Genomic DNA, 10,943 nt, shown 5'->3' with positions numbered 1-10,943 from the left:
AGTGGACATGTGAAGCCAGGAGGAACCACATAGTTTCATGTATTTGCAAAATAATCAAAGTCAACAGCATTTATTTAATCAATAAGAGATAATTACTTGGAAATGCTTTACCACCTGAAGGTGGAACCACATCAGTGTCTCTGCAGCCACTCGTTACTGGGCAACAAACCCCCAAACATCAGGAGTGATGCACATGAAAGGCTTAGAGAATTCTGACACGAGAACTGGGGGAGGGAGGGCAGAGATGCTTCCTAACATTTTTTGCTAGTGACAGATTTCAAGCTTCTTGGAAACCTTGGTCAGGTGTCTGGAGGCTCCACAGTCATCACAGTCGTAGTGCATACACATGCAGTTTCAGTTAAACCCTGTCTAACATAGTAATTAGAAGCCTAAGAACAAATTCACCACAAAACCTTGATTTTTAGTGTGATTCAGTCAGTTGTCTCTTACTGTAGTTTCAAAACAAATGCAAATAAGCAACATTGGAAAGAAACATGCAATAAACAACATGAGAGAAAGGAAATGTTTTTGTCTACACTGTAGAGGTGATCAGCAAAAAATCAAATACACCAGCCTACCATGCATGAAAATAACTAGATTAAGCATATCCAAGTGCATATAACATTATCAAATAAATGTGCAGTATAAAATAGTAGCTTAAGAAAGTTCCAGTGTTTGAGAAAGCACTTTATTTTAAATGTATATACATACTTGAATGTTTAACTGAAGAACGCTTTATGGTAAATGCAGCACTGCAAGATGAAGGAAGACAGTTGTAATGGGAATTTTTTGCCTTCTTTTCCCACAGGCTGCTGCCATCTTTAACCTGTTGAAGCATCACAAAAGTTTTTCACCTTGTATACCAGTTCACATTTCGGGCTGCTCAGCAGATGCTTGTGATTCTGGAGACTCAAATCGCTGGTGAAAGTTTGTTCGTTGTTTCCTCAGCTTCTCAGGAGCTTTTCTCCATAAAATTATTTCCTGTTTGGGGAAGAAAACACTTTTGAAACCAGCATTTACCATTATGCCAGCTGCATCAAGTATCTTAAGTTGGTGATGGGGAAAGACTTTGGGGAAAAAAAAGCCCAAAACACCACAAAAAAGCTCTGCATCCCCATGACTTGTACATTTGGGAATTAACAGAAAGATGTTACAGTTAAGTTTACATATTTAGTTACGGCCTGGGCACTTACCTTTATCAATCTCCTTCCTTAACAATCCTACTCCCAACTTTGAAAGTGTTAAAAGGGTTCAGGAAGTTTTTCTTCCTCCTTTTCTCCAAATCCTATCACAGGCACCATATGCTCTGGTTACCTTTTGTTATCCACATTTAATTCTACTGCCTTGTGTATTCTTTTAGAAAGAAGACTCTGATCTACTCCACTTCAGCTCATTCCAGTGGCACGTTCTGCTATTCCCTCCCTCAGCCTGACCTTTTGTCATGTTTTCAGTCAAACATTTCAGCACTTAATGCAATTGAGGAATTTTTAAGCTGTGCAAGTTATTCTATGGCCCCAAGCATCCTGTCCTTGCTGAAATAGTATCCATCACCCCCCTTGGCTCCTTTCTGCAAGCTAACATTTTCTCTACAGCTTCCAACACCCTCTAGGGAAATCATGCTTGTGCCATACACGAAGCACAGGTGGCTTCTAACATTCAAAGCAGCCTGTAAAGCAGCCCAGGAAACTCTGCAACAAGATTCCTACAGACCATACCTGCTGCTTGAAGTATCGCCTGTCTTCTTCATCCACAAGCACTAGATTTAAGAAGTACCTCACTGAAAATTTTTTATTCACATCCCTCATTGTTGGATTTGGGTCATAGCCTGCTAAGAACAGTCTTATAGGAATCGATTCACCTTGGGGAAAAAAAGAAAAAAGTTTCAATTAGGTCTTAAAACTGCAACTTCAGAAGACATGCAAAATAAAGGCAGCTTCCCAAGCACTGTCTGTGCCCCTTCCTTGGTTAAAAGGAAAACAAAACCCAAAAAAATTCCATCACAGACATAACACTGAGCACAAAGGCAAGTGTGAAATCAGAAGTAGGAACATTTTATCAATGGAAGCATGGTGGCCAGGCAAAAGGATCAGTGTCATGAACTCTCCAGAGCTGGTCTACATGAGAGTCAGGTTTAAACCAAAGGGATATAAGGATCCAATGGTAAATAAGGGTAAGAATTACTGGGATCCCAAGTGAAATGCCCCAAGTCAATAAAAATGTCTGTTTTGAACAGGAACATCCACTATCCCTTCAGCCACTTAAGGAAAAGGGTGGTTTCTCCAAGAAAACTCTATACAAGTCATTTATTCTCCTCTAGATCTTTTTTCTTTTTCTTTTAAAAAATACTTTTAATTCAAAATGCTTCATCTTTAGAACAAGCACATTTATTTACCTTTCACTGGTGCACCATCCATTATTTCATACTTTGCAATGGTTTCAGTCTCTGTTGTGGTACTGGGCCCTGGTGAAACAAGTTTTCACTGAGAACACAGGCTTTGATTTTAAACACCTACCAAACTTTACGGCAGCACCTTCAACCCTGCAGCATTTACATCTTTTGCCTCTGTCTTCCATACAAGCTACACATAGCTCAAGCAAGCAAAACCCTCTCCCAGGCAGAGCACCTATTTCTTACTCTCTCCTCCCCAGGCTTGACACAGAAGAGGCAGCAGCCAGTGCTTCACAGGAGCCCTGGATGTGCAGGCTCTATATGAGGGACAGGCATGCAGGGTAGGGCTCGTGAAACAGCTCTGCTGGTGGGTAGTGCCAGTGACTGACACTGCTAGGCCATGGCCAGACTAGAAACCTGAAAGGTTGTCACCCAGTGACCCCCAGCACAAAAGCCACCTTTCTCCAGAGCCTACCACGAAGCATTAAGAGTACCTAACTTAGACACAAAAGCCAACAGTGAAGTAGAGCCTTCTGCCCTTCCTCTACTGCTATGGAGGCTTTCTCCTCTACACAGGCAGCTCACCAGGGCCCCAGTCACTGGGGAATTAAGTCAGGAGCCACAGCCTCTTACTGCCTTCCTAGTTCCAGGGTGTAGAAGCCTGAACTGCAACAATCAAGCTGTTTCTGCTTCAAAGCCTCTTGGTATTTCCACCATATTGGTTTTAGGATGACTGAAAACATGAGAACTTCATGCTAATCTTTACCAAGCCCATTTTACCAGCAGAGGCATTTTACTCTGCAGAGGCAGGAAGAGTTCTTCAGGATGTATATTCTACCTTTTCTCTTGTTCATTGTATATCAAGGCTGATTGAGCTGCTGCATATTTATGCCCAAGTTCAACCTGCAATGGTTCATGTCTGTGAAGCTAGTCAAACAGCAACAACCCCAGATCAAGGCTACAGGCTGACAACACTGACTACCAAGCACAAAATGCAAGTGGTGGCCAAAAAACAGTGAGAAAGCAGCACATGGAGCATCAGTTTAGCCAAAGCTGCAGCTTTTGACTTCACTCTCCAGGTTTGCATAAGGCTAAACCAGCACACAAGCTGCCATTTCTTTTGAACTTTGTTTCTCTTACCAATTCCAGTAATCTCCTTTTTGATCAGCTGCAACTCCATGTGCTGAATTTTTATTCTCACTAAGAGGAAATAAATTTTTCCAACAATCACATCCTTTAAGTGATACCTTTAAAAGAACAGAACGGGGGTTTCATTAAAGAATAAACACAACTTTTACACCTTCTTGAATACAACTTATACACATAGCTACCCTAACTGCATTTCTCAGAGCTTACTTCCCCACTGAGCCAAGCATCTCAGCCAGACCAGTCCAATTAGTACCCTTCCAACACTGCAGTATTAGAAAAGGAAGTACTATAGTTATTTTGAAAATGCATAAATGCAGAAATCAAGTCTTAAAATATCTGTGACCTTCCTAACAGCACTGAAGGCAGGACAGACAAATACTCTTCAAAAACCAGCACAACACAAGAATCATTGAAAACGTAGCTTTACATTTTAAGTCTCCAGATGCCAGGTTATTTCATCAAGTATTAAATACTCTACCTTTTTATCCCAAGATATTTACTTGAATGTGTTTTGTTCCAAGAGACACTTACTTTGACTTATTGTATTCAAACTCTATATGAAGACAGTCTTCAATGCCTACTTCCATTTTGATGGAGTTGTTTACATCTGGGTACGTAGCAAGCTGGTGAACAATCAGATCATATTCTTTCACTAAGTCTGTCAGTCGTCTCACTATTGTCACTTTTAGGAAATACCTAGGAAGGAAGCCACCAATTTAGCCATATTTTTTGAGAGGTGCACAAGTAAAAACCCTGATGTTCTCAAGTACAGGTGCTCTTTGAAAGAGTAAGCCGAAAAGAATACAAGACAAAATACTTCTAGGTAGAAACGTGGGGGTGTTTTGTTTGGTTGTGTGTTTTTGTTGGGTTTTTTGGGGGGGTTGTTGGTTTTGGGTTTTTTTCTAAGGACATACATGGACTGTTTTCATTTGATTGAACTGGAAGAATTTAATACACACACACCACTGCACAATTCATGATCTCAACAGCTCCCATCAAGGCACTCTAGCTACTGACTGTTACATGTCTGCTTTGAGAACCACAAGGAAGAAGGGGGAAGAGGAGGCAGCATAATTGTTAAATTCTGAATTTGCTGCAGGGGAGGAGGGGAGGGAAGGCTCAACAGTTACAAACCTCAGTCTGACATTGGCACCAATGTAGGATTCGTATGGCTTCTCAACCTGCATGAATTCAAAGTCATAGCTTCTGTTTTGGGTCAGTTCTCCAGGTAGGGCCAGTTCTTTCACCAAGTTGACAAATTCATGGGTGTTGCTTTTATCATTGAAGAGTTCTGAAGTTGAGGAAGTTAAAGGAAAACGTGCTTTAGTGTATATTTTTAGCAAACAAAACTGTGTCTAACTTGACAGAAGTTATGTGAAAGAGGAACACAGAATCAAATTATTTAAGATACACATATTTGACCAAATGCTTTATTCAGTTTTTCCAAAGTTACCTTCAGCTTCAGCAGCCTACAGTAGGCATTCCTAAAGAGCTAACTGCAATTAACAGAACACATTGGAAGCTTCACTAGCATGGCATTTTTTTTTTTTTCAATCACAGTTCAGCCAGCTTTAATAAGTACTTCTTGCCTTGCACTCCCTGTAATTAGCACTACCCAGTCTGGGCTTCCAGCATTTATTGCTGAAGGGCCAAAATCTAAGCAACATTAAGATGGGCTCATTTAGGACAGAGCAGTGACTCCAACTTGTCTCCCACAGGTTAACACCACCTAACAAAAGGTTTGTTATTACTACTATTCTACAATCAAATGGCTTATTATGACCACTGGTCTGAGTCAGTCTTTTGGAAACAAGTTTTTAATACATAAGCATAGACACATCAGTTTCACAGCAACAGCAACTCCTGTCAGTGTCATTACTACTGCACAACATTGATCTAGGGATGAATGTGTGACTTTCTAGACCAAATCTAACCAGACTTGGATACAGTTGTAAGAAAATTACATTTTTATGTCAAAACTGCATCATCTTGCAGGAGTGCACAGAGATCCTCTGAAACTTCAGTACTATCTTATGTTAACAGTATCAAACTATGTTTTGGAAAACCAACCACCAAAGAAGATTTTAGAATAAGCTGCCCCAGATTTTTTTTTTTTTAAATGTTCTTCTCTTTCAGTGCACAACTAAAGAAAAGAATTAAAAAGTCTGGCACAGTAAGTACAACTGGTATTTTGGTTTGGAACCTTAAATACAGGCAAAACAAGGCACAGCCAGAAAGAAAATAATCAAGTGCTTTGATTTTGCTTTTTACATCAGGGTCATTCTTCATTTATAGTCAGAGGGAAGACAATGGTCAAGTTAAAAACAAATAGTCTGAAACATGAAAGAAAACCCATGTGTATTATGATCACAATTTTAGTTTTTAGGAATCTCTGACTGGTTCTTGAACTCTTAACCAGTCAGAGACAGTTGGAATAATCATTCCATTGAGTACATATCTTCCCTTCTGACTAACACAAATTAGTACATCACCTGTGTTACAATGATTAGGATGTAATCTCGGTTTGGCACTTGTTAACTACTAACCCAATCAGGTTGCAATGTTTGAGCCCAACTGCTGACAGTCACAAATGCAAAGTGCTATAAACCACACGCACCTAAAATCCCTTTTATAGCTTCAAAACTCACCAATTTGTCCTACAAATTCAATTCTAATTCCTTGGTGCTCTAGTCTCTTCCCAGGCTGCTTAAAGGAGACGTTCACCTACCAAGGCAAAAGAAACCACCAGTTAAAACTTTTCAACACTTTCACTGTAACACATGATCTTAGGAAAAAGGAAAGCACATTACTATATGCCTACGAGAAGCCTGAGGGCAAACAAATCCAACAGCTGATGATGAAATTAAGTAGCACCCAGGTGCCACTAAGGCATTTAAGAAAAATCTAATCATCCACAAGACTGGATTTAATAATTAGGCTTGAAAACTTGAAGTCCCAAAGTAAAGAAACCATGCTAGGGCTTCAGCAGAGTTCACATAAGCCAGTTGTGACCCCCTTGCCACCTCTGAAGGCAGAGAACTTCAAAGCCTCTTCTGGCAGCCACATTTGGAAAAAGGAACTGCCATGAGATGCATTCCTTTCAAGTTGAGTGAACTGAAGTCCTTTCCACAGCAGATAGCCAAGAACTGGTGTTAAAGGAGTCAATTAAAAATAACAGATAATGAAACCTACTATCAAGATCAGCCTTCGTGAATTTGGCCTCACCTCAGACGAAAAGATGCCATAAGGCTACTTCCTATGGAAATGTGTAAATATCAAGCATATCTAATGTTTCCTTCTCTAATGTTTCCTTCTGAGGCAACAATGACCAGAGAAATTCCTGTACCTTAAAATCCAGTGCATCCTTAGTAACTGAGTAGCAAGTAAACCATTGGAATAAACAACCTTTGTGGTGAAAAGAAAGAGGAGAGAGGCAGGGGGAAGCTGTCCAGTAAATTACTGGTCCTCCAAACCTCCTAATCCCACTGTGCTTGTGTTAGCCAAAATTCTTCAGGCACCTCTTCAGCACTCAGGCCAATGAACACACAAATGCTAATTCCCTCAGCTTCCTGAGTCTGAGGCCCATCTTGTCTGAGTTTCATACCCATTAAAGGATCTTTCTAGAGAACTAAGGTCTTGGCATGGGAAGATACCTTAAAGGCAGGAAGATACTCAGTGACGACAGGTTGGTCAAGATGGAAGTGGGTATTTAGAAGTCAATCTCAGAACCAATACCTGGCTCACGTTTCTTGGGAGAGAGAGCAAACTTCAATAGAAATATTCAGAGAATGAGAATGGCTCCAGTAAAAGCAGAACAATGGCAAGGAGTTCCTAGGTGCAATACTGGAAGTAGAGGAATCCCTCTGGCAATCTCAACTTCATTTTTTCTCCAAGAAAAACTCTTGTTGACTCCACAGGCAGCTGAACTTCATTCACTGCTCCTCTGATGCAATTCCAGAAACCACTTCAGGGCATGAAACACAAGGCTTGGCTTCCAGGTATGCAAAGCAGGTTGGCTGCACCAGCCAAAAATTACTGTTACACCTGTCAGGTCATGGACTTTGGAGACGAAGGGGAAGCAAGGGGATCCAGTCTGGAATAGCCTCCTTCTTAGAAGCAATGACAGGACTGCACACAGTTTCAAAACAAGCTAATTCATAAATACAAGATAACCAGACACAAATGAACAGCTACTGTTCAAAATGTTCCGTTTTATCAGTTGCCTGATTGACAATGATAAAAAGACCACATCTAGGAAAACACTTTCATCTTTGAACAACACCACAAGCTGAAATTGCAGCTCTTGCTTTTATGAGCTTTTTATTTAACTTCCTATATGCACCTGCACGCCAGCATCAGTAATTAAGTCACTTTAAAAAGACAACTTACCTTTCCCGAAACAGATTCTCCATCGTAGAAGAGAAAATGCTTTTCTACTTTACCATCTTCTGTTTTGATTTCTGCTGTTTTTCGTGTTTCAGCATCATTGAGAACAACATCAATCTCATAAGCAGGAACAAAAAGGCCCCCAAGAAAACTCTGGAATAACAAGAATAAGGTAAGTTACTACCCAGTGGGCACTCCACTTTAAACATGGTATTTCCTTGCAGTTGTACACTGTGCATTAGGGGAAAAACACTTGTGTGGCCATGAAGTTACAAAGCCATTATGTATTAGAGACTCAAGAAACAGCCATGACAAAAGGCAGTTGTTCGTGCAGAAAATAACTGAAATCAGATCAGTAACAAGCAGTGACAACTCTTAGGAAATATAATGTTTATAAACAAGTACACAGCATGATTTCCATTATTGCTACTACACTAAAATACTAACAGATATTTAAAACCTTACTGTTACAAGCAGGACTTTGATTTCAGTCACTGCAAAGTTTCCAATCACTGATTTCACTCTAAAAGAAAAAAAATAATTCCTTTTAAACCACACTTTTAACCTATTGTGAGCATTCCGTGTTGCCCTCACCTTCCAACAGCATTCCCTAGGCACCAACTTCTGACCAGCACCAAACACAAGAAACCAGGAGAGCCCACCCTTTGATCTTGCACAAACACAATTACCAGAAGCTGCAAAACACGTTAGTGGCTCTATGGGAAACTCAACAAGATTAATATAAATGCCAACATTTTCTCCTAAGAAACAGGCACTAATCTGCTTTGAAGTACTAAAGCAAACACTTCACTAAGTGTGGTGTGATTTGGGGTGGGTTTTTTTTTGGAGAAATTACTCTGTGTTCTCAAAGGAGAGCAGCCACTTCAACTAGATGAAACTGGTACACACGAGTCATTCTCGCTTCACCAATTTAATCTCAAAAATTGGATAAAAACACATTTCAAGACCTTCTGAGCACCTGGTGTTTGAAATGTAGCCTGAGTAGGGAAAAGCCTAGGAAAAAAAAGTCTGATCTGAATGCTGCTGCCTAGCAGAAAGCACATTCAGTGACTTTTTGCAAAGGTTTGGTGTGTTTTTGAGCTGCAAAACAGTGAATGACACAAGACTGAACTGACTTTGTTCAGACAGCAAGTGGCCCTAGTTCAATCCACAAAGATGAACTCAACTGAAACCTAGTTACAGCTACTTCACATTCTGACAGGAAAGCAGAAGGAGATGACCAAAAGGGCAGGCAAATATAAGACTAAACTGTCTCCCAAGTGTCTGCCAAGCACATATTCGCATGAACTGCTGAAACAAGTTTTGTTGGGTTTTTTTTTGTACTGACTGCACAGCTGAACCATTCCTGATTTTTGGCTCCTGGGGAAGGGGGAAGAGAGAAAGAAGAAAGTTTCAATATGAAACCCAGATCTTCAGACTGTTTTCATTTGGTACACAATTTAGTTTTGGGTATGCCTGTTAACTTTTTCCTCAGAAATTCTGCATTCATTCTCCAGCTTAACTTTTTGCTTCCCCCCTCCCTGCTCCCAGGCAAGCAAGGAAGGACATTACCTTTAAGCAAACATTAGATAAAAGATGGTCTCCCGGTGCCTTCCAAGTTATGAAGCTGCACCACCATTTAAAGCAGTCAGGCAGAACCAACACTGGCAGCACACCACTTCTCAAGACACTGTGTGCAAGTATTTCAACCATACCCCTTGAGAGATTAACCATGATCTCATCCAGAGAGGACAAGAACATATGGAATGAAGACATCAACAGCTGCTGTCTCCTCCAGTTGCTACTCAAGACACTGCTGCGGGGAAACTACACCAGGCAAGAAGTATTTTAAGAAGCCATCATATGGCTTATTATTTTACAGCTTAAGAACATGAAGACAGAGAACAAAGGTTTTCAGAAGCTGGCCAAGTACCAGGCTACCTTCTTGGTTCCACGGCAAAAAAAAAACGATGCTGGAGATTTTGCTACAGAAGGCCTGAACCGACCTGCCTTCAGCTCCTGTGTGCTACAGCTGTACCAGAGGGCTTGCAGGGCTCCCAGCAGCTGAGCACCATGCAGCAATCCCAACCTCAGCTTCACACGGAGCCCTAAAACGCCTTTCCAAAGGTGGAGACACAAGGCAAGGAACCCGCACGCCCGGGAAGGCTGAAGTGCGTTCCCCTCGCCGAGGCGTGTTTTTTTACAACCTCCCCACGACAGCACGCCCAGCGCTCAGCCCAGCGGCCGCTCCTTCCCCAGCCCTGAAGGAGCTACCGCCCCTGGCTCTCCTGAAAGCTTTCCTGGCATTCCCGGGGCTCTCACACGCACTCTTCCCAAAGCAGCTGTGCGGGAAGGAGGGGAGCCGAGCTCCACGCCTGAACCCCGCGCCGGGGCGCTCCGAGTGAGCGGCAGAGGAACACCCCCAGCCTTCAGCCGTCACACTAACAGCCCCCCCAGACCTTCGCGTTCCCCACCGCCCCCACCCCGCCCCGCTTCCCCGGCCCTCCCCGCACCGCAGGCCGGACGCGTGACGCAGGCCGGCGAGGGGGCGGCCAGGCCTGAGGCGGGGGGAAAAGTGCCTTGTTGGGAGGGGGGGGTGGAGGGGGAAGGGGGGCGGCGTCGCCCCGCAGCCGGAGCGGGGGCGAAGGGAGGGCAACGCTGTGCGGTTCTCCCCACGCACAGCCCGGAGCCACAGGTGGGAAGGAAGGGGAAGAGGCACGGCACCGCCCTGCCCTGCCCTGCCCTGCCCTGCCCTGCCCAGCCCTGCCCAGCCCCGGGGTGCGGGATGGCAGCGCCCCCCCCGCCCCGCACTCACCATGGTGCGTGTCCCTCCGCGCCCGCCGCCCTGCCCCACGCCCCGGTCATGTGACCCTGCCGCCCCGCCGCACGTGACCGCCTTCCCGCCGCCGCGGGGCCGCAGCAGGGGGGGGTGGGGGGAGTGGGGTCTGCGCATGCGCGGCGCGGGCGGCGGGAGGGCGGCGCCGCCTGGCGGGCGGGAGGTGGCAGCGCGGCCCAGGCG

At 43.5% G+C, this 10,943-nt stretch overlaps 2 protein-coding genes across 2 annotated transcripts in view; one reads left to right on the top strand and one right to left on the bottom strand.

Moving 5' to 3' along the window:
* CHST3 (carbohydrate sulfotransferase 3) overlaps positions 1 to 9,257 on the top strand; it is a 354,774-nt gene extending 345,517 nt beyond the window's left edge. Inside the window, exon 3 of the transcript XR_007889286.1 lies at positions 9,246 to 9,257. The gene's annotated coding sequence lies outside the window, so the exon portion shown is untranslated. The remainder of the gene's footprint in view (positions 1 to 9,245) is intronic.
* VPS26A (VPS26 retromer complex component A) lies at positions 23 to 10,809 on the bottom strand. The gene is made up of 9 exons (XM_051617161.1): positions 10,740 to 10,809; positions 7,928 to 8,077; positions 6,187 to 6,262; positions 4,673 to 4,829; positions 4,070 to 4,234; positions 3,530 to 3,636; positions 2,393 to 2,461; positions 1,716 to 1,858; positions 23 to 981 (listed from the first exon to the last, which is right to left on the bottom strand). The coding sequence occupies exons 1-9, from the start codon at positions 10,740 to 10,742 to the stop codon at positions 868 to 870; spliced, it is 984 nt and encodes a 327-aa protein (XP_051473121.1). The 5' UTR covers positions 10,743 to 10,809; the 3' UTR covers positions 23 to 867.
* Between the last annotated feature and the right edge of the window lie 134 nt (positions 10,810 to 10,943).

The sequence above is a fragment of the Apus apus genome, chromosome 4 (genome assembly GCF_020740795.1).
Source record: "Apus apus isolate bApuApu2 chromosome 4, bApuApu2.pri.cur, whole genome shotgun sequence".
Lineage (NCBI taxonomy): Eukaryota > Metazoa > Chordata > Aves > Apodiformes > Apodidae > Apus > Apus apus.
Note: the sequence above shows the minus strand (reverse complement) of the source record. Positions and strands in the feature narration are given on the sequence as shown.

What these genes read in the sequence shown, in the direction of transcription:
- VPS26A (XM_051617161.1), bottom strand. An exon ending in TGAATTTGTAGGACAAATTG is followed by an intron (nt 4,830 to 6,186) that starts GTGAGTTTTGAA and finishes CCTCAACTTCAG; the next exon opens with AACTCTTCAATGATAAAAGC. An exon ending in GGTGCCAATGTCAGACTGAG is followed by an intron (nt 4,235 to 4,672) that starts GTTTGTAACTGT and finishes CTTCCTTCCTAG; the next exon opens with GTATTTCCTAAAAGTGACAA.